Source organism: Polypterus senegalus, chromosome 9 (genome assembly GCF_016835505.1).
Source record: "Polypterus senegalus isolate Bchr_013 chromosome 9, ASM1683550v1, whole genome shotgun sequence".
In the NCBI taxonomy this organism is placed as follows: Eukaryota; Metazoa; Chordata; class Cladistia; order Polypteriformes; family Polypteridae; genus Polypterus; species Polypterus senegalus.
Genome location: NC_053162.1, coordinates 11,104,498 through 11,127,833, shown reverse-complemented (window position 1 = coordinate 11,127,833; position 23,336 = coordinate 11,104,498). Strand labels below are relative to the sequence as shown.

The 23,336-nt window shown below is 41.9% G+C and overlaps 1 protein-coding gene across 2 annotated transcripts in view; it reads left to right on the top strand.

The window, feature by feature from the left end:
- adgrd2 (adhesion G protein-coupled receptor D2) overlaps positions 1 to 23,336 on the top strand; it is a 452,918-nt gene that overhangs the window by 40,142 nt on the left and 389,440 nt on the right. For both annotated transcript variants that reach the window (XM_039762694.1, XM_039762695.1), the window contains exons 4-5: positions 4,306 to 4,539; positions 5,905 to 6,537. In XM_039762694.1, the coding sequence (XP_039618628.1) occupies positions 4,306 to 4,539; positions 5,905 to 6,537 (867 nt within the window). The remainder of the gene's footprint in view (positions 1 to 4,305; positions 4,540 to 5,904; positions 6,538 to 23,336) is intronic.

The window sequence follows — 23,336 nt, the reverse complement described above, 5'->3', positions numbered from 1 at the left end:
AAATGTGTTTGATGATCAGAAACATTTTGTGTGACAAACATGCAAAAGAATATGAAATCAGGAAGGGGGCAAATAGTTTTTCACACCACTGTAGTTCAGAAAGACAGTTGTGCAGTTGATTCATTGCAGACGGGAATATAAACCTGAGTATCATCAGCATAGCAGTGAAAAGAAATGTTACATTTCCTAAAAATAGGGTGAAGGGATATAGAGAAGTCAATAATACAAAGAAAGAAAGAGGGATGTAAGGGATAGCATATCTGGTGAACAAAGGCAACAAGAGACACAAAAAAGATGGAAGGCCTAGAATAAGAAGGGCTCATCAATGAACAAAGGTGACAAGACACACAAAGAACAGGTCCAGTGACCAAAGGCAACAAGAAGCTCAAAGAAAGATGGATGTAAGGCCTATAATATCTGATGAGCAAAGGCAGTAAGACAAAGAAAGAAAGATGAATGTAAGGGGAATTGTGTCCAGTGGCCAAAGGAAACAAGAAGCACAAAGAAAGATGGATGCAAGAGGTACAATATTCAATGAACATAGGCAACAAGAGACACAAAGAAAGAAGGATGTATGGGCAGGAATTTCCAGTTGTTGTCCAGGTGCTTCACCAGTCGCAGCGTTATGGGAGAGTGGCAAAGAGAAAAACAACACGCAGGACATCGTGACAGAAGGCATATGGGAAACTCTGGAGTCGGCAGAAGAATGTGTCCGTGGACTGATGATACCAAAACTGAGCTTTTTGGGTTACGAGACTTAATAGCGAGTTACAGTGCATGTTATCAAAAACATACCATTCTACCATGAAGCATGGCGGTGGCTGCATCATGCTGTAGGGATGATTTTCTGTAGCTGGTGTGACAGGCACATTTTTAAAGACAGGGCCAGGGGAAGAGGACATGTCAACAGCAGTACCTCCTCCAGGACACAAGAGGGCAGCCCCCCTGGGTTACATCAGGGCCACGGGCTTGTAGCTTAGATGCTCAACCTCGATACGGGGCACATGGAGATCTCCGGAGCCTTAGCATGTAGCACTTCCACCACACCCGGAAACGCTGCCGGAAGTTGATCGGGGGACACCTGGAGCATAAAAAAGGCCGCCTCACTCCATTCAAGGAGCCGGAGTCGGGAGGCAGAGGAGAGAGCTTAATGGAAAAGGAAAAGGTTATAGTGATTTGTGCATTGTGCTGTCTGCTGAAAAGAATAATAAAAATAATAAACGTGTATGCTTTTGGGACTTCTGAGTCGGTGTGCCTATCTGTGTCGAGGCTGATCTTCCACACTGGATAAAATAAATGCAACAAAAGACGGGGAAGCCTGGGAGAAAAACCTGATTCAGGCTACAAGAAACCTGCAGCTTGGGAGAGGATTTGCTTTCCAGCAGGACAAACGAGCCCAAGCATAAAGCTAAAGCTACAAGAGAATGGCATCAAAAACAACAAAGTTAATGTCCAATGGCCAAGTCAAAGAGTCCAGATCTCAGTTTGTGGCTGGACGTGAGAAACGCTGTTCACTCAGGATTTCCAGGACACCTGACAGAGCCCGAGCAAATCTGTAGAAAAGCAATGAGAGAAAAGTGCATTATCCACAGGGAACTCCAGGCTCTCATGGTTGCCATCAACTAAATTTGGGCTTGAAGGGGGCAAATACTTGGGCAATCATCCATTATGTGTTTCCATCCATCCATTATCCAACCCGCTATATCCTAACTACAGGGTCATGGGGGTCTGCTGGAGCCAATCCCAGCCAACATAGGGCATAAGGCAGGAAACAAACCCCAGGCAGGGTGCCAGCCCACCACAGGGCACACACACACTAGGGACAATTTAGAATTGCCAATGCACCTAACCTGCATGTCTTTGGACTGTGGGAGGAAACCCACGCAGACACGGGGAGAACATGCGAACTCCACGAACTCCAAGCGAACCCTGGTCTCCTAACTGCGAGGCAGCAATGCTACCACTGCGCCACTGTGCCGCCCCATTATGTGTTTGATATTTGTAATTCATTTAGACCCCCTTTGCAGAGATCTGTTTTCATTTTGACATTAAACAGACTTCTTCTGTTGATCAGCGTCAAAAAAAAAAAAAATTAAATCTACAGCGAACTGATGTTGTATAATAATAAGATGTGAAAACTTCCAAGGGGGTGAATACTTATATGAGAGGGAGTCAAGCTAAAGTTTGAAAATGGGATTTATCAGAAAATGGAACGAACCTTCACAAACCTGATGCTGTCATTTCTCAAGGTCTTCTCCACCCTTCTCAATGCACTTGCAAAACCTTGCCTGGCAGTGCCGGGATTCCATCCATCCATCCATCCTCTTCTGCTTATCCGGGGTCGGATCGTGGGGGCAGCAGCTTAAGCAGAGATGCCCAGACTTCCTTCTCCCCGGCAACTTCTTCCAGCTCTTCCGGGAGAACCCCAAGGCGTTCCCAGGCCAGCCGGGAGACATAGTTCCTTCAGCGTGTCCTGGGTCTTCCCCGGGGCCTCCTCCCAGTTGGACGTGCCCGGAACACCTCACCAGGGAGGCGTCCAGGAGGCATCCTGATCAGATGCCCGAGCCACCTCATCTGACTCCTCTCAATGCGGAGGAGCAGCGGCTCTACTCTGAGCCCCTCTCAGATGACTGAGCTCCTCACCCTGATCTTTAAGGGAAAGCCCAGACACCCTGCGGAGGAAACTCATTTCAGCCGCTTGTATTCGCAATCTCGTTCTTTCGGTCACTACCCACAGCTCATGACCATAGGTGAGGGTAGGAACGTAGATCGACTGGTAAATTGAGAGCTTTGCCTTACGGCTCAGCTCCTTTTCCACCAAGAGAGACCGATGCAGAGCCCGCATCACTGTGGACGCCGCACCGATCCGCCTGTCGATCTTACGCTCCATTCTTCTCTTACTCGTGAACACAAGAACTCCGAGATACTTGAACTCCTCCACTTGGGGCAGGATCTCTCCCCCAACCCTGAGAGGGCACTCCACCCTTTTCCGGCTGAGGACCATGGTCTCGGACTTGGAGGTGCTGATTCTCATCCCAGCGGATTCCAGCAAAATAAATGGTTTAGTCTCATCCTCGCCATCCATTCGTGCACCAGATTTACTGTTGAACACGACATGCCAAGGGGTACTCCAGTCACTAGTGCAAGTTACTGTGACTCGCTGAAGACCAATGTGAAGCCTGCTATTCAATGCCAGCAGTGGGGGCTATCATCTCAAGGGGTCCTTTTGCTACAAGACAATGACAGACACTGCCAAGAACACCAAGGCTTGTCTGGAGAAACTGAAGTTTGAGGTTTTGCCACCTCCTCCTTATTCGCCAGATTTCACACTGTGGGATTCCAACCTTTATCGGACCACTAAATAAACATCTGGGTGGTCGGCGATTCAAGACAGATATCGAGGACGAGACAAAACATTAAGCGTGGTATTTGTAAAATGTTAATGTTTTTGATGCGTCATTTGTTGGAATGCCAAATGCAATGTCTCTGTTTTGTGCCATTTGGAGTGAGAATTGTGAAAGCAGTTTTAATGTGTGAGATGCACCACCTGCTATAATGACAAATACAATGCATATGCTTCTGTTTTATGCCATTTGGTGTGGGATTTTTAAAAGCAGTGTTAATGTTTGTGATGCGCCGTCTGTTTGAATAGAAATTGCAATGCTATTTATTAATACAAGTGCTTGTGGTTCGCCATTTGCTGGAATGAAAAATGTCATGTATACGTCGCTATTAAATGCCAATTGAAAGGGGAATATAAAAGCAGTGCTAATGTTTCTGATGCACCTTTTGTTGGAATGCTATTTGGAATGGGACTTGTAAAATCAGTTTAAATGTGTGTGATGCATCACAAAACCTTTGATTCTGCTGGAATCCCTGCACTGCCAGGCAGGTGGCACAAGTGCTTTGAGAAGGGTGGAGATGACATTGAGAAATGACAGCATCAGGTTTGTGAAGGTTTTGTTCCATTTTCTGATAAATCACATTTTCTAACTTTAGCTTGACTCCCCCTTGTGCTTTGATATATGTGACATGCATTTTGAATGAAGATTGTGACAGTTATACTCAATTATGTAGCACAAAATATCCAAAAATTGGAAAAAGTGGAAAAGGAAAAATGTTATTATTGCACGCAAAATCAGAAATTACAGACATCCTCTAATCTACAGATTAAAGGGTCCTGTCATCCCAGTTGCATTTCTTTGTGTTATTTCTCCCTAGTTTCATGATTATAGAAGTGCAACATAATGGATGTGTGCCCACAGTGATGAAGGGGTCTTAACTGTTTTTTTTTTTTTTTTCTAGAGGTGAACACTTCACTGTCTGTTCTTGAGACTTCAGAAAATTTTTATCAATATATGAGTTATTCTCTGGACTTCTGGCAAGCGTATAAACATTGTAAACATCGCTTTGGCAAATTGCCATTAAATACACCTGACGAGATCGAACAAATAAATAAACTTCTCCTGGCAGTGAAGCAGAAGAAGCCCATATGGCTGAATGATGGTCAACATGAACACCTGTTTGAAAACCAAAAAAGTAAGTCGGCACCCAATTTAGTATATGATTTGTTCTCAAGTGATCACACGTAGAATGATAGCAGGTGGGTAAAGCCTGCCACCTTCAGTTCTGAACCTAAATCTCTAATCGAACGGGATTACTACTACACATAGAAATGGAGTAAAGTTTTTATTACTAGAAGACCGTTGTAATTTTAGACTCAGTAGTCAGTAACGTTTTACAGATTGCCCATTCACATCTCAGTAGATATTGCGGGGCCTTTTACATTTTATAAAACGTCCATAAAAAAAACTCCCAGGGTTAAACTGGTGCTAAGTAAATGGAAATCTATAATATATAATATCTATCTATATATTATATAGTACCTTTCATATCTATCTATCTATCTATCTATCTATCTATCTATCTATCTATCTATCTATCTATCTTATAGTGCCTTTCACCTTTCACATCTATCTATCTATCTATCTATCTATCTATCTATCTATCTATCTATTTTATAGTGGCTTTCATATCTATCTATCTATCTATCTATCTATCTATCTATCTATCTATCTATCTATCTATCTTATAGTGCCTTATCTATCTATCTATCTATCTATCTATCTATCTATCTATCTATCTATCTATCTATCTATTATATAGTGCCTTTCATATCTATCTATCTATCTATCTATCTATCTATCTATCTATCTATCTATCTATCCACACCAGATGTGTAATCATTTACCAGTTGCACATATCAGATTATTGTACATGAGAGACTTATCTTTAGGTGCCACTCTACAGAAAGTAGAGGAGTTATAAAGTCCAAAAGCCACAGAGCAATAGGATCTTCTCTGGTGTTCGGACCTGTACCTGGACACAGTGGATCTTTTGCTGCGTTTGCTCCAATGCCCACCAAGGACCTTCTATGCATTGGCACACATGGTGGGCCTTTCTAAATGATATCCAGTTCAATTCAGTTTGCCGCTGCTGGACTCCAGTCACATTCTCGACTCATCTCGAGGAGAATTAAAGAAAACCGGGGGCACCTGAGCACAATTTGAAGTGCCACAGCAAAGGGTCTGAACTCTTCTATGATGGAGAGGTTTCAGTTTTTGTTTTTAAACTTTTCTGAAAACCTATTTTTCCTTTGTTATTATGGGGTTTTAAATGCAGACTGATGAGCAACAATGGCAAATTCATCCGTTTAAAGTTAAATGTACAACCCAATAAAGTGTCAAGAAGGTGCAGGGCTCTGAATACTGAATATGTGAACAGGCTGCAGGTGTCTGGGCGTTTGATTCATACACTGATGATTTTGCTCTAGTGGTCTCTTAAGTCTCTGCCAGTATTATTTCACTCTTTCATTTTCTGTTTGGTCTTTTCTTCTCTTTTCAGGAGCTATGCAACTCCCAGTGTTAACATTTCCAAATACGAATCATACAAAACATGCAAAAGTGCAGCTGACGTTTCCTGCCCTGCATGCTGTAACTGTCTGCAGCAGGGTGCAGTGGGACACCAAAGCCTCACATGTCTCCACAATTTTCTCTTATGCATCCCCTTCATTCATCAACGAATTTCAACTGAGAGGCCAAAAGGACCACAAAGGAGATATTAGCTTAGCCTTAATAGTACACGGGCATCACACAGCCTATAGAGCACTGTTTGAAAATGACGGCAAGTGGCATCACGTTTGTGTCACCTGGCAAAAATCAAATGGGAAATGGGCAATCTTTGTCGATGGGAAAGAAGGACACTCTGGTGTAAGTGTTCACTCTTTACAAAATATTGAAGGAAATGGAGTATTCATCATCGGACAAGATCAGGATGTTTTGGGGGGCAACTTCAGCGATGCCTTTTCTGGGAATATCTCGGATCTCAACATATGGAGTGAAGTTCTCGATAAAAAGCAAATTGAAGGAGTCGAATCTTGTGCCTTAATCATGCAAAACCAACTTTTTTGTTGGGATGTTTCTAAGATGACCATTGAAAAGAATGTGAAACAATCTACCATGTCATTAACCTGTCCAGGTAAGACACCTTAAATCGTGATCACCAGCTTGGATTGTGTGTTTCCCTGGCCTTCTCTCCTATCAATGGTTAACTAATGGTATTTCATTTCAAAGTGTGCTGACAGATCCATTTGTTCCATTTTGAAAGCGTTAATCTTCCCTGCTAAGGTGAGATATGGAGGACGGACCATCTGTTAACATCCTGTTTGATTATATCTATGGTCCTTCCAAAATTGTATTGGTGAAGATCTTTATGTTAGAGATATTTCACATGTTTTGATAATATGAATGGCTATCCAATCTACTGTAGTAGGCTGTGCTAGAGAATTCACTTGGTACAGCACATCCATCCATCCATTATCCAACCCGTTATATCCTAACTGACAGTGTATAACACTAGAATTCCTGAAACCTACGAAAAACTCATAATCCCAGGCCACCATAATTTCCTTCACACCTCTCCATCAGCGTCTTTTGTTTTGTAAAGGTGTCAATCAGCACAAGCAGCAAGCAGCCTGCTATCCCATCCTGAACTGAACTGAACTGAAGTTCTCCCTGCTCAAGTCTGTTTATCTGGGTGTGAGATGGCTGGAGTTGTATTGGGTAAATAATACAGTATATCGTTATTTGGAATACATACATTTCACATGTGTTCCGTGTCTAATGTGGAAGTAACTCATGAAGTAACTCCTTTTTATCTTTGGTTTGTTCCAGAGATGAATAGCCAGTGGTTCAATTGCTAGTGCAAAAAGCATTGGTGATAGTGGGCACTCTTGTTGAGTATCTCATTCTGGATAAAGTAACCTGAGTGTGTGTTTTTAACACAGAGTGGGGCTTGTGGACTCTTATGTAATCCATGCAGATGTACTGTGACCAAACCTGAATCTCTTTAGTGTAAATAGATAATCCCATCCTCCCCACCGATGGAACTGAAGTTCTCCCTGCTCAAGTCTGTTTATCTGGGTGTGAGATGGCTGGAGTTGTATTGGGTAAATAATACAGTATATCGTTATTTGGAATACATACATTTCACATGTGTTCCGTGTCTAATGTGGAAGTAACCCATGAGGAAGACAGGAATAGTTCAATCAATCAGTCTTTATTCAGTGACAGATGAGCACATGGATTCCACGTTGCAAGGCAGTGTGGTGATATGGGTCCGCAGCTCGTTGAGAAAAGGCCATTTTTAATAAATAATCGATGTGCTCGCAGCTTAGCGAGGGGACGTTGGGCCATAGTGGGCCGCGGGACGATCAGAGGGTGTGGGCGTTTCTCACCTAGTGCACAGGTGAGGAACTGCCCACATTCATGATTGTCCCGTGGCTAATGCTGCAGCTGCTGTGGCCCTCGTCATTTTAAAAGGAAGCGAGTCGGTTTTAGGGGGGAGAAACGATCGGAGAGTGAAAGGAAAGGAGAGGACGGAGGTTATCGGGAGCAGTAGAGGAAGCAGGTCGGTGAGAGAGAGCCGCGAAGAGCGAGCGGACAGGCGAGCGAATGAGCGCTCGTGGACAGCTGCGTGGAAGCTGGGTGTTAGGCCGACACCCAGGTGTTTGTGTTGATGTCGCCCCGCTGAGCGATCAGGTAGCGGGAGTGACCAGGGAAGGCGGCTGGCCGCGGAGAGGCCATGGAAAGGCAGCGGAAGTCGGGAGACTTGGTGGTGGGAATCCCCAACGTGAGCGACCTGGCCGTTGTGGGAAACCAAGTTCTCCGGGACTGGGATGAGTGCCATACCGAAGCCAGGGATCGGGAGGTCTCCAGTCTCGTGCGTGTGTTTCAGGAGGGCAGCTGCAGAGAGCGTCTTGCCTGCTGCTAAGCCCATACGGGATAAGCAGGTGAGATGCATACAGAAAATAGGCACCGGATTTGTTATTGTTTTAAAGACTGCTTCCATAAGAAGATTTAACCTCACGTTTTAAAGGATTGTTTTTTTCTATTGATTTTAACCTCCTCGTTTTCATTTAATGGATTATTTATTTATTTATTGAAGAACTTGGAGTACTGCACTATTTAGGAACACTGTTTTTGTTTTGTTGATTTTTAATAAAAGCACTGTTGCACTTTTTGTATACCTTCCCCTTGCTGGAATTATTTGCCTCCATTGACTAGCTCACTCGGTAACATTATCGACGGTGTTGGGTTCAAGGGTTCCCAAAATCAGATGGGAGTGTGGAGCCAGAACCCACATCGTCACAGGCAGAAGAACAAAGTTCCCCTGTTTCAATCGGCTTTTAATATTCATTTTCTTCCCTCACCCTTAAGCATCAAAGTATTGCATCTTCCATCCATCCATCCATTATCCAACCCGCTATATCCTAACTACAGGGTCAAGTGGTTCTGCTGGAGCCAATCTCTACCAGCACAGGGTGCATGGTACAGCACACATTTTATTTAAATTTACTTTAATAACAACAATAACTAGGTGGCTCCACCCCCTGCTTGCTTCACTCGCCAGTTCCCCGGGGGCAGGCACTGGGCACTCATTATCTTGCAGTTGGGCATCAGGGTGCCCCTCCGTTAGAGTAAGCGACTGTATTTAAACAGCTGGTATATAGAAGAGTATATGAAGAGATCCTTAGCTGTTATAGATAGAAAATAAGTATTTTACTACAACTGCCTATTTTAAATACCAATGAATAATAAAATGTAGTAAAAAGTAAAAGTAAAAAAGTAAAACGTAATAAAAAGTTACATTACTTTATCCTCTAACTTACATTTAATAAACGCTGCTTTTCGCATTTCTGTTCACATATTCTTTTCTTTTTCTTGTTTACTGGATTTTTCTCTTTGTTCTTGATTTTTATTATAATATAATTACGCAGCTCTTTTTTGTTAATTTTCTTTTTTTGACGTTCATTATCAGTTCTTGGAAAATCTTTTTCAATTGCAATCTAAAATTCAATGTTCTTGAACAGATCATTTGCTTTTCTGCCTTGCCATTATAACCAACTGCATTAAAGGACGAGTTAGCAGCACTGAGAGTGTCATGTGGTGTTACGGAGAGTGGACGTGCGCAGAGTAATGATTGGGCGAGTGGAGTGGAGGGGAGTGGTTAAGGCTGAATATTGTGGACACAACTGAAAACTTCTTTAATATAATTGACAGATAATAATAAAAATAATAATACATTTTATTTATATAGCACCTTTGCCATGCTGAAGGCACTTACTTTAAATCCAGAAATGTTTTAGGCTAGCGGTAGAGATGATTGTGGGTCTAATATCTAAAGTACCATATAGTCTGCATATAGTGATAGCTTCTGTTCGAGTCCTTCTCTGATAATCCTTTTTATCTTTGGTTTGTTCCAGAGATGAATAGCCAGTGGTTCAATTGCTAGTGCAAAAAGCATTGGTGATAGCGGGCACTCTTGTTGAGTATCTCATTCTGGATAAAGTAACCTGAGTGTGTGTTTTTAACACAGAGTGGGGCTTGTGGACTCTTATGTAATCCATGCAGATGTACTGTGACCAAACCTGAATCTCTTTAGTGTAAATAGATAATCCCATTCAGTTCTACACCCAAAGATAGTAGGACTTCTGTTGTGTCAGCATTTGTTGGTGAGCTTTTTATATTAAACAGGCACTGAAGGTATGAAGGTAACATGCACATTGATAGCCTTGGAACCCCTGCAGATTTTGCTTTACTTCTCCAGCCCATCTGGAATTTTTTTTTTTTCATCCTCCCGGTCATCTGACCTTACTTTATTCTTTGTTACTTATTGTTGCCTAATCTTATTTTTAGTTTCTTCAACTTTTAAAGTACTCTGTGCTACACCCTTTGCATGAAAATGTGCTATGGAAATAAATGTTGTTGTTGCTGGAGAGTCTGACTTTGATAAATCTGGTTTGGTCTTGTGATATTCCTGAGGGAGGCACTTTCTCAGTCCTTCTTTTGTCTGTTTTAATGTTGTTTAACACCGAGAATAAGGTCTTGCAAAAGTGTAACACGGGAAATAAGTCAGTTTTAGGAGGGTTAAAGAGGGACAATTGAAAGAAGTGCAAAACAGCACAGAAATGCAGACTGCTTCCCCTTTGCAGAAGTGTGACCATGGAGAGAAAATGACGTCTATGGAGAGAGTGCACCGAAATAGTCCTTGAGGTTAATAACGTCCTTTCTGTGTTCTTGTATACATGCCTGACAACATCGGTGCATGCTTCTAGTGAGATGACAGATGGTGTTGTGGGGGATCTCCTCCCAGATCTGGACCAGGGCATCACTGAGCTCCTGGACAGTCTGAGGTGCAACCTGGTGGCATTGGATGGACCAAAACATAATGTCCCAGAGGTGTTCTATTGGATTTAGGTCAGGAAAGTGTGGTGGCCAGTCAATGGTATCAATTCCTTCATCCTCCAGGAACTGCCTGCATACTCTCACCACGAGGCCAGGAATTGTCGTGCACCAGGAGCCACTGTACCAGCATAGGGTCTGACAATGGGTCCAAGGATTTCATCCTGATACCTAATGGCAGCCAAGGTGCCTTTGTCAAGCCTGTAGCGGTCTGTGTGACCTCCATGGATATGCCTCCCAGACAATCATTAACCCACCACCAAACTGCTCATGCTGAATGATGTTACAGGCAGTATAATGTTCTCCATGGCTTCTCCAGACCCTTTCACTTCTGTCACATGCTCAGGGTGAACCTGCTCTCATCTGTAAAAAGCACAGGGCACCAGTGGTACATCTGCCAATTCTGGTATTCTATGGCGAATGCCAATCGAGCTGCATGCTGCTGGGCAGTGAATCCAGGGCCCCTTAGTGGACATGGGGCACTTGGGTCACCCTCGTGAAGTCTTTCTGGTTGTTTGGTCAGAGACATTCACACCAGTGGCCTGCTGGAGGTCATTTTGTAGGGCTCTGGCAGTGCTCATCCTGTTCCTCCTTGCCCAAAGGAGCAGATACTGGTCCTGCTGATGGGTTATGGACCTTCTATGGCCCTCTCCAGCTCTCCTAGAGTAACTGCTTGTCTCCTAGAATCTCCTCCATGCCCTTGAGACTGTGCAGGGAGACACAGCAAACCTTCTGGCAATGACACGTATTGATGTGCCATCCTGGAGAAGTTGGACTACCTGTGCAACCTCTGTAGGGTCCAGGTATCACCTCATGCTACCAGTAGTGACACTGACTGTAGCCAAATGCAAAACTAGTGAAGAAACAGTCAGAAAAGATGAGGAGGGAAAAATGTCAGTGGCCTCCACCTGTTAAACCATTCCTGTTTTGGGGGTCATCTCATTGTTGCCCCTCTAGTGCATCTGTTGTTAATTTCATTAACACCACAGCAGCTGAAACTGATTAACAACCCCCTCTGCTACTTAACTGACCAGATTAATATCCCATAAGTTTTATTGACTTTATGCTATACTCTGATTAAAAAGTGTTCCTTTAATTCTTTTGAGTAGTATATATACACATTTATACATGCCCCCTACACACCCAGACCAATATATTATATAAAAGTAGAGCCATAAGTTAAAAACCGTAAAGTAAGGATTGTCACAATAACGAGACATGAACAGATAAAGGTTTGGGGCAGCCACCCATGTAATATGGTATCCCGGCTGCAAAAGTCGTTTTTATCACAATAATTAGCACTGAAGTGCATACAACGGAGTCCAAAACAAGACTGAGGGAAAAGGGGAAAAGGGCAGGCTTTTAAAGGGGAAGACAGGAAGTGAGGTCATAAGGATCGGGCATGTGTTCATCGCTCATTGGATCAGGCCCGGACGTGACATCAGGGGGGCCGGAGCTGGTAAGGTCTGTTTCCATTGGTTCGGTCCCGGAAGTGATGTCAAGAGAGCCAGATGGAGTCTTCCAGGAATGGTCTACAGGGAAGTGAGAAAAAGAGTCAGTGCACTCTGCCACATCCCGGCATGCCTCCGAACTGCCTTCATTTAAGCCCATTACTGCCTCCCATGCGCACGTGTGTGACAGGATTTAATGGGTTATGAGGAAAACAAAAGTCAAATAATTTGAAAATTATTTAATACAAAAAAATTCTATTAAACTGAAATTACTTAAAATATTTATTTAATACAGACAACAGAGAAATATTATTATTATTATTTAATACAGGCAGTTAGAAAAAGAGTCGGCCGTGGCAAGTAGTAACAACACACTCTGTTGACGCTGTTATGTGGCAATACTGATCCAGAACTGCACAGCAGTGCGGCTGGAGAGCAAAATAGTAAGAGTGTCGCCGTCCTGAGCCAAGCAGAGCAACTGAACACGTTGAAAACAGGCAGCAAACACTCGTTTCCTCGTTACATTTACGTTATTTTCATCAAGAGAAACTGAGAAAAGAAAGTATAATTACTTATAAAGTTACAACTAAGTACCGTAAGAAGGTAGTAAAAATATGTTTTCATTACGAAATTTGAAAATGAACTAAATATGGGACATCTGGGTGTCCCTGAAAGGTCAGTACGGGACAGGGGACAAAATGATCAAATATGGGACATGTCCCGTATATAAAGGATGTCTGGCAACCCTAGTTTGGTTAAGACATGAAATTATTGCTGTTGTCATCAGTGAAATAAAACACTTAATATTACATTTGCGTTGTCTGACTTACAATTAAAGACATTCAAAATATTTATCAACTCATATACAAAATTTCACTCCACAACACCACTATGAATTTACGATTTTTGCTTCATTAGAGTATCGTCTTACCGTGATCTGTCTTAGGATTCCCTGCCACTCAGCATAGTCAGTACACAGACGTTGCGTTTGTCAGACCTGCGACGAGGGGGTCTTTTTAAGTCCCAGCTCTCAAGTACTTTTAAGTTAACTTCACATTTATTTATCTTTACATTTATTTGTTTGGCAGATGCTTTTAGAGGTAAACATACAGTCGTGGTCATAAGTTTAGATCCCCTCATCATGGACCTGAATGTCATGGTAATGGTGGGCTTTCAATGATTTCTTTAAATGGCTCCTTTGTTGGGTTGGAATGGCTGGTACAACATATTGTACATCGTTAATGACTTTGGTGAATTTATTTTGGTTTTTTTGGTTTACGCTTTTGGTAGCCATCAACAAGCTTCAGGCATAATTCTTGTGGGATATCTGGCCACTCTTTTTGACAGAACTGTTGGTTTCCTGGCTGGACTTTGGGAAGGCCATTCCCAAAGCTTTGTGTTAATCTGCTTTATCCATTCCACAAACAGTTTTGATGTGTGTTTGGGACCACTGTCCTGTTGGAGAAGCCAATTGCGTCTAAGTTGAGACCGTCCAGCTGTTGATCTGAGGTGATGTTGAAGAATTTGGAGGTAGTCCCCCTTCTTCTTCATTATTCCATGTACTAGTACTGCTAGCTGCATAACAGCCCCAGAGCATTATGGTACCACCACCATGCTTCACAGCTGGTACAACGTTCTTGGGTCTTCATTACTCCAAATATTCCTCTTGTCATTGTGGGCGAAATTACTCAATTTATACCATAAAACTTTCCTCCAGAAGTCTTTTTTACTTGTCCGTGTGGGCAGATACAGATTTCAGTCGAGCTCGAAGGTGTCGATATTGGAGCAGGGCCTCTTTTCTTGGATGGCACCCTCTCAGTCCATGCTGAGGTAAAATTCACTTGACCGTAGACAGTGACACTGGTGTTCCAGCAGTTTCCAGTTCATGGCAGGCTTGGGTCTTGGTGGTTCCTGGGTTTGTTCCTGAACATCCTAACCAATTTCCTTTCAGGTGAGGATGACAGTTTGGATCTTCTTCTAGACCTTGGGAAAGTGTGGACACCTCCCAGTAACTGGTACTTTTGTACACTTATTTGAACTGATCATCTTGGAAGCTGCAGTTGCCTAGAAATGGCTCCAAGAGACCTTCCTGACTTGTGTCAATCTACAGTTATCTTTCTTAGATGTTCACTGAGCTCCTTGGACTTCTCAGATGTACAGAGTGTTGGTCAGCCCAATGGGTCCTGTCAAACAAACCCTTGTTATGGTGGCACAGAGAAGCTACCAGCTATAGTCAATCATTATCACAAAGGAAAATTTATTAGGCTTTGGCCCCGTCAAGTTAAAACACGTTGTACTGTAGAACCTTCAGTACCACTTATTTAAAATTTTAAGTGGGTGTTGTATGGAAGGGTGACAGAACTGAGAAAGATTTGGAGATCTGCCCCGTATATTATACAGCAATTTATCACCACAGTGATTGTCAAGAGAGTCATCTCAAAAGACTGAGTCCAAAACAGACACTGAAGGAAGTGGTTGGACTTTTATAGGCGGTGGGCAGGAAGAGGCAGGTCCATGAAGGAAGGGAGGTCAGTAGGAGGGTTTGGTCTAGGAGGGGATGTGGAAATTGATAGAGATCTAGCTGGGTTTCCCTTCTGATGATCTGTAGAAGAGGGAGAAAAGACATTAGTGCAATTCATCAACCTCCGACTCGGCGTCTTACCCTCAGTAAAGCCCTTTGATGGCCTCCTATGTGTATACAATACAATACAATGCAATTTATTTTTTGTATAGCCCAAAATCAAACAAGAAGTGCCGCAATGGGCTTTAAAAGGCCCTGCATCTCCCAAAAAAACTCTTGTAGGGAAAAAAATGGAAGAAACCTTGGGAAAGGCAGTTCAAAGAGAGACCTCTTTCCAGGTAGGTTGGGCATGCAGTGGGTGTCAAAAAGAAGGGGGTCAATACAATACAATACACAGAACACAATAGAACAAATCCTTAATACAGTGTCAAAATAAAAATTTTACAAGTTCGAAGGAGAATTTAACAGTAGATGATATCACATAATATGATTTGGATTTGTTTAGAGTCCTGGAGACCTCAGCCATCAAGCTGTCTCCTCCTGTTTGCCATTCCACAGCTGAAATAGCGCTAATATGATTAAAGGACCCCTCTTTCCCACGATTCCTGCGCTCCTCCATCAGGGATGGCTTTACCTTAGGCAGGCAAAACAACTTGGCAGGTGGGCCGTAGCACCAAATGCTATATTTGAGTACCAAGAAGAGAAACAGAATAGGTGAGGGTTAGTAACAAATTCTAACTGTCATGTTACTTATGTTTTAGTGCTAATGACTAACAACAGAGATGCAGTCTGCACAGTTAATCAGCAGCTCTAGTCAGGTATGCTAAACTGAAGTCGTGAGTCTTCAGCTGTGATTTAAAAGCTGAAACTGAAGGGGCATCTCTTATAGTAGCAGGCAGACCAGTCCGCAGTTAAGGGGGTCCTGTAACTAAAAGCTTGACCTCCCACTGTTATTTTAATAATTCTTGGAATCTAAAGCAGACCACCATCTTGAAATCTTAATGTGCGCTCAGGTTTGTAAGTCATGATAAGTTCAGACAAGTAAGCCGGACCTCGGCCATTTAATGCTTTAAATGTTAAAAGGAGGATTTTGAAATCTGCCCTAAACTTAACCGGGAGCGAGTGTCAGGATTTAAGAACTGGAGTTATATGTTCGTATTTTCTTGTTCTTGTAATAATTCTTGCAGCAGCATTTTGCATTAACTGGAGGCTGAATAAAGAACAGTTTGAACATCCAGTGAACATTGCAGTAGTTAATCCTACTAGAAATAAATGCAGGAATTAATTTCTCAGAATCCTGTTTATTTTGAAAGCGCCTTCATTTCCCAACATTTTTAAGATGGAAATAACATGATTTGGACAACTTTGTAATATGCGCTTTAAATGACATGCTAGAGTCAAAGATAACTCCGAGATTGCGGGCTGATTCAGTAAAATTAATGGTGATTCCAACTGAGTTAAATGATGACAGAATATTGCTGTGATCAGCGTCATTCCCTCCAACAATTAACATCTCTGTTTTATCCGTATTTAAAGACAAGTAGTTCTCATCCATCCACTCCTTTAATTCACTAACACAACTAATTAAAGACATCAGAGAAACTTCATTTGATCTAAATGAAAGGTATAACTGGGTGTCATCTGCATACGAGTGAAAATTAACATTATGTTTCCTAATGAGAGATCCCAGTGGAAGCATGTAAATTGAAAATAATAAAGGTCCCAGTACTGAGCCCTGCGGGACACCATATCTCACTTCTGTGTATAATGACGGATATATGTATTTGTGCCTGTATGTTGTGACCACACGAGGGCGCCAGAGAGCCATAAACCACAGTACTAGTAATACAACACATACTAATAGAATAAAATAATTGATTTTATATTATTCTTCCAGGCACTTTACCTCACTCCTTCCCCAATAAGAAGACAGAAGTACACAACAAATATTCAATGCTTTACAATTCCTCTCCCTTCTCCACCTCTGCTGAATTTCACCCACTGCCTTCCGACTCTGACTTCCCAAGCTACAGCAGTGGGCTCTTTTAGAAGAGAACCCAGGAGCACCTCCGGTGACATAATGAGGCCCGCTGGAAATATTTCCGGGTTATATCTAAGCCAGGAAGGTCCTCTCCCAGGTGACTCCCTCTATTGTCCCACAGGGCTGCACTTCTGGATTCCCAAATTCTCAGGCAGCCCTGCGGGTGTCCAGAGTGGGACTCCATAAGAGGGATGCTGACACCTAGAATGGTGGGGGATGAACTGCTCCCCCATTTCGCACAAGTAGAACACAGTTCAAAAAGCACAGTCACAGTCCTTGCTTCCTTCCTTTTCCCATTCACAGACCTTCCTTCATCCACCTCCTCCCAACTCTGGCTCCTCGAACAGAGTGAGGCGGCCTCCTTTATACTGCACCTGGAAGTGCTCCAGGTTCTCTGTGATTCTGGCAGCATTTCTGGGTGAGGCGTAAGTGCTGCAGTCCAGGGCTTCGGAATTGTCCCGGCGCCCCTTGGTGGTGGCCATGGGCCCTAGCAGGGTTGAGCTTCCAAGACCATCGTAACAGCATTATAGGCCCCCCTGCAAAGCAGTGCTCTAGGGCCCCTACCTACACAACCACTCGCAGGAATAAAAATGTAAATGGTCGATAAAATTAAATATATATTTATTGTATTGGTGCTTCCAAGAAAATCAATGTTTAAACATTAAAAAACATGCTGTACAGCAAAAATTAATCAACACTGACGTTTGAACAATATAACGTGAGTCTTGAAAAACACAAACATTTTAGTATATAAGTGACTAAGGGGGCTCTGCCCCCTGCTCGCTTTGCTTGCCAACCCCCAGGTTTGGTTAACTGCATATACAGTTTAAAGAGATTGCTATTTTTATGGGAATTGCTACATTTGCATTATTTTCACTTTTACTTAAAAACTTCAGTAAATACAATATTTGGAATGAACTTTTCTTCAATATCACATTGAATTTTGATTCTGTGTTTGGAGTTACATCGTGACAATGCAACGTATAATTGCCCGTGAGTGAATTTCGTTTCTTTCTCTCTAATAAATAAACCGACTTTTTGAAATGTTTGTCCCTGTGATTTGTTAATTGTCATAGCAGAAGCTATTCTAATGGGAAACCGTAAATGTTTTAATACGAATGGCATATCAAGATCTCCTTTGTTGTCTAATGTTATCCCCTGAAGATGTACTACATTGCCTCTCCTGTTGCCTGTTAAAATTTTACACGTTAGAATTGTTCGACCAATTTTGAATGCAACTAATCTTATCCTATTGCATAGCCCATCACTCAGACATAAATTACACAATAACATTACGATACGTCCTTCTTTAAACAGTAATGCTTGTGGTGGAAGACCGGATGGTGTTAACAGTTGTAGCTATTCTACGGGATATTGTAAGTTAATGTTTTCATCTTCCTCACCATCACCACCAACTGTTTCATCATAGTCTATTGATACGCATTTAACCAATTTGCCGTGTAACCGATCGATAATTTTCACGTTAATTCATTTGATTTCATCATTTTTTCGCTGCCATATATAGATAAATGGGTGATTCTAAACAGGATCTTCGGAAGTGTGTGTGTGTCTGCGTGTGTTCATAAGTAAGCCCTTTAATGGGTTGGTGTTTGTCTAGGTTAAGTGCCGGAATGCACCAGATGACCATGGTCTTGTTTGAAAATAGTTGTAAGTAGGGCGCGACTTGAAAGAATCTCATGGTAAAATTTTCCACCTCACGGGACTTCCTTCCAAAAAGTCTCTTCAAGAAGTCACATCTCATTGCAGGATTAGTCTCGTCTTGTCCCAAGATTTTTTCATTATAATAGAGAGATACTTTACCGGGGGTGTTGGACTCCAGGCCTGGAGGGCCGCAGTGGCTGCAGATTTTCATTGTAACCCTTTTCCTAATTAGTTTTCACTGCTAATGAACTCCTTTTCCCTTCATTTTATTAGCCCTGTTTTGAAGGATTCAGTCCTCTGAATTTATTCTTTTCTTCATTAAATGACAGCCAAACAGAAATGAGATGTGAAACGAGTCAACAGATGACCAGCTAAACTGGGATTTCAAACTCCAACCAATTTCACTCCAACCAATCTCTTAATGAGAAACTAATTCTTGTTGTTAAGTAAGCCTGTTATTTAATTCCATGGCTTGTTGTTGCTCTCATTCTGCCACAGCAGACATTTCCAAAACCATCAAACCGTCAAAATGTTTTGGTGACCTGAGAGATCAGCCTTTAGTTTCAGATACTGGGTGATGGGCATAGGTGAGCTGGTCATGTGGCAGCTTGTTTTGTGTCTCATTATTGTTTGGCTGCTAATGAAGGAAAAAGGAACAATTAAGGGGCATGAGTCACATCATTTAAAACTAAGGCAAATGAAGTTAATTAGCAGCAAAAACTGGTCACTAATGAAGAAGATGGTTAGAATGAAAACCTGCAGCCACTGCGGCCCTCCAGGACCAGAGTTTGACACCTGTGCTTTAAATCATACAGATGGAGATGGCACAATATGGTATTACTGTGAATTATTTATTATTAATCAAGTGTTCAACACAAACATTTGCAAAATTTCTTTGCATGGAATTGAGTTGGAGTGACGTTCAAATATACGCTTTGACGTTACGTAGTGTGTGAGATCCGTACACATACCTGCACGTGAGGTGGCAGAGGTGATTGTGATACTAAATCAAAGACAAATGCCAATGTCCACTTTTAACCCAATAACAAATATTTATAGTTTAGTAAAGTATAGGATTTATGTATTGACAAAAAGTCACAACATACATAGATGGGGCACCTATGCTTGTGGGGCCCCGGGCAACTGCCCAGTGTGCCCATGCGTTAAGATGGCCCTGATGCAGTCCAGGGGGGTTGCCCTCTCGTGTTCCAGGGGAGGTATTGCCATGAACATATCCTCTCTCCTGATCATTCGATCACAAAGGGGTAAGGGGCCCAGCCATCCGCCACAACTGCTACAGGGAGCCATATTAGTGACTTGAAGAGAGGAGTGACATGTGCCCGTCTCGGTTGGTTAAATACAAGAGGAGGTGACAAGACATTAGAACCACCTGGATCAGAGCAGGCCATTCAGGCCAACAAAGCCTGCCAGTCCTATCCACTGAATTTTTCCAAAATAACATCAAGTCAGGCTTTGAAGTCCTACTGTCTACCACACTACTTGGTCACTTGTTCCAAGTGTCTGTGGTTCCATGCATGAAGAAAAACTTCTTCATGTTTATGTGAAATTTTCCCAGTGTAGTAAGCTTCCGACTGTGTCCCCGTGTTCTTGAGGAACTCATCTTAAAGTCACCATCTCGATCCACTGGACTAATTCCCTTCATAATTTTGCACACTTCAGTCAGGTCTCCTCTTAATCTCTGTAAAGGCTCAGCTCTTTTAATCTTTCCTCATAACTCATCCCCTGGCGTCCCCTGGAATCAGCCTGGTCACTCTTCTCTTGACCTTCTCTAGCGCTACTATGTCCCTTTTTATAGACCAAAACGTCACCCAGTACTCCAGATGAGGCCTCACCAGTGTGTTATAAAGACTTGAGCAGAACCACCTGTGACTTGTACTCCACACTTGAAGGCGCTATATAACCTGACACTCTGATTGCCTTCTTAATGGCTTCTGCACACTGTCTGGATATAGATAGTGATGAGTCCACTGCGACTCCTAAATCCTTTAATCTTTCCTCATAACTCATCCCCTGTAGCCCTGAATTAGCCCAGTTGCTCTTCTCTGGACTTTCTCTAGCGCTGCTATGTCCATTTTGTAATCTGGAGAATAAAACGTCACCCAGTACTCCAGATGAGGCCTCACCAGTGTGTTATAAAGACTTGAGCAGAACCTCCTGTGACTTGTACTCCACACATCAAGGCGCTATATAACCTGACACTCTGATTGCCTTCTTAATGGCTTCTGCACACTGTCTGGATGTAGACAGTGATTTGTCCACTGTGACTCCTAAATCCTTTAATCTTTCTTCATAACTCATCCCCTGTAGCCCTGAATCAGCCCAGTTGCTCTTCTCTGGACTTTCTCCATTTTGTAATCTGGAGAACAAAACGTCACTCAGTACTCCAGATGAGGCCTCACCAGTATGTTATAAAGACTTCAGCATGATCTCACTGGACTTGTACTCCACACATCAAGGCGCTATATAACCTGACATGCTATTAGCCTTCTCAATTGCTTCTGAACACCATCTGTTGATAGAGATGACTCCACTACGACTCCTAAATCTTTCACATACGGTGCACTTGTAACCTGGGATGTATTCCAGGACTGGACCTCCCAGAGCTTTTCTGATGGCACCTGGTATACCTTCAGGCTTATTGGCCCCCTCGAGCTTGCAAGGGGGGCTGAGTAAGACAGACAGCTGTATCCTATTTCCAGCAACTGTTGTCTTGAAAGATGAAAATCATTGGGCATCCCCTAGTTGCCATTCATTAACTTTGGTGCCCCTACCAGGACAGGTTCATAATGGACTTCTGTCCTGGATTCCACCAAACTCGGTATAATTTGTTTCCTGACTGTGACCAGGTGGTTCGTCATTTGGTGGGTGTGGCACATGCTGAACCCCCAACTATGAAAACTATTACATGACTCATGCCTGGTATTTATTACCAGGTTCAAAGATGCCAGTCACCTTGATGAAGTATTCATTTAGCAGAAGGAATAGAAAGATGAAATTTCTAAAAGAACCAATCAGCCTCAACTGTTCCACAGTTCTTGGAATTTTATTAAATTAAAACTCAAGGTCAATCTTATTCACAATGAAAATTGTAAGGAAAGAAATGACTTTTAAGAAGAGTAGAGGATCATACTGGATTTAGGTATCAGTAGCGTGTTATTGGTTACGCTAAAAGTGAACTTATTTAAAGTCATGTTTCATTAAAAGCTATTCACTCAACAAATTGTACAGGTCTGCAGCATTCAATCAGTCTTTAATTTAAAAATTAGAATTGCACAAAACACATTATTAGCACATTGAAATAATTTTTGCAACTTTTCTTTTGTATCTGTGGAATCTTCTAAGGTACTAAATAATGCGAAATGAAAAACGGAGTGTGTCTCCTCTGCAAATCTGGGACCCCTTGATTGAAGTTCACATTTCGTACAACTGAGTTCACAATGCACCGTGAGTGAGCGTGTGTTTTTTGTAATTATGTACTGATAATACATCCTTTGGAATATAAAACAGGTATATTAATAACCTGAAAAGCAAGAATGTGGCATTATGATGACACATTAGAAAAACTGTAAAGGGCAGCAAGCTCAAGGATAAATCTCTTGAATATATAATGTCTTCATCTGTATGTACAAATAACCTTTATGAAAAAAAATTCTTTTTGTTTAATTTGGTCTCAATAAAGAAACTGATCAGTCACTGCATAGTTGCCTGTAAATTGAATAGTGGAGTACGTGTGTGGAGTGCTTTAAATCAGTGCTACTCTCTGAGCCGCCCGACTGAGAATGCTGTGGTTTGATCACAAAAAAGCTTTCGGGGAGACGCTTCTCCTCAACATAGACGTCTTCTCTTACCTGTGCGGAGTCATTTGAAATGTGGACCTGCGGTACAACGTTTTTAACAGCACTCGGAGGAATACGGCCCACACTTACTGTAATTCTGCATCAAGCCACCCTGTCAATTCTATACAGTCTACACTTTATTCTACTGTATATCAATTGTACACACCCCACATTTTATTCTATATTGTGCTAAAATATCAATTCGATACAGCGCTGTTTGTATTTTATAATGTGATACCATATCAATGGTACAGTACACAGCCCACCCTTTATTCTGCATGGTGCTAAAGTATCAATCCTATACAGCCCACACTTTATTTTATTTTGTGCCGCTGTATCAGTTCTATACAATCCAAACTTTATTTTATATCATGCTATTGTATCCATTGTATAGAGCCCACACTTTATTCTAGAGTATATTATGCTTCCATGTCATTTCTATACATCCTGCACTTTATTTTATATTGTGCTAAAGTATCAATTCTATGCAGTCCACCGTTGATTTTATATTGTGGCACTGTGTCAATTTAAACTTTAATTTAAATCATGCTACTGTATCCATTGTATAGAGCCCACCGTTTATTCTAGCATATATATCATGCTATCATGTTTCTTCTGTATTGTCTCCACTTTATTCTATATTATGGTACTGTATCAGTTCTATACAGTCCACACTTTATTCTATAATATATCGTCCTGCCATGTTAATTCTATACAGTCCACACTTTATTCTATAATATATCGTTATGCCATTTTAATTCTAAACAGTTCACACGTTATTCTACAATATATCATCCTACCTTAATTCTATACAGTCCACACTTTATTCTATAATATATCGTCATGCCATGTTAATTCTATACAGTCCACACTTTATTCTATAATATATCGTCCTGCCATGTTAATTCTATACAGTTCACACTTTATCCTATAATATATCATCCTACCTTAATTCTAAACAGTCCACACTATATCTATACTAATAAAAGGCAAAGCCCTCAC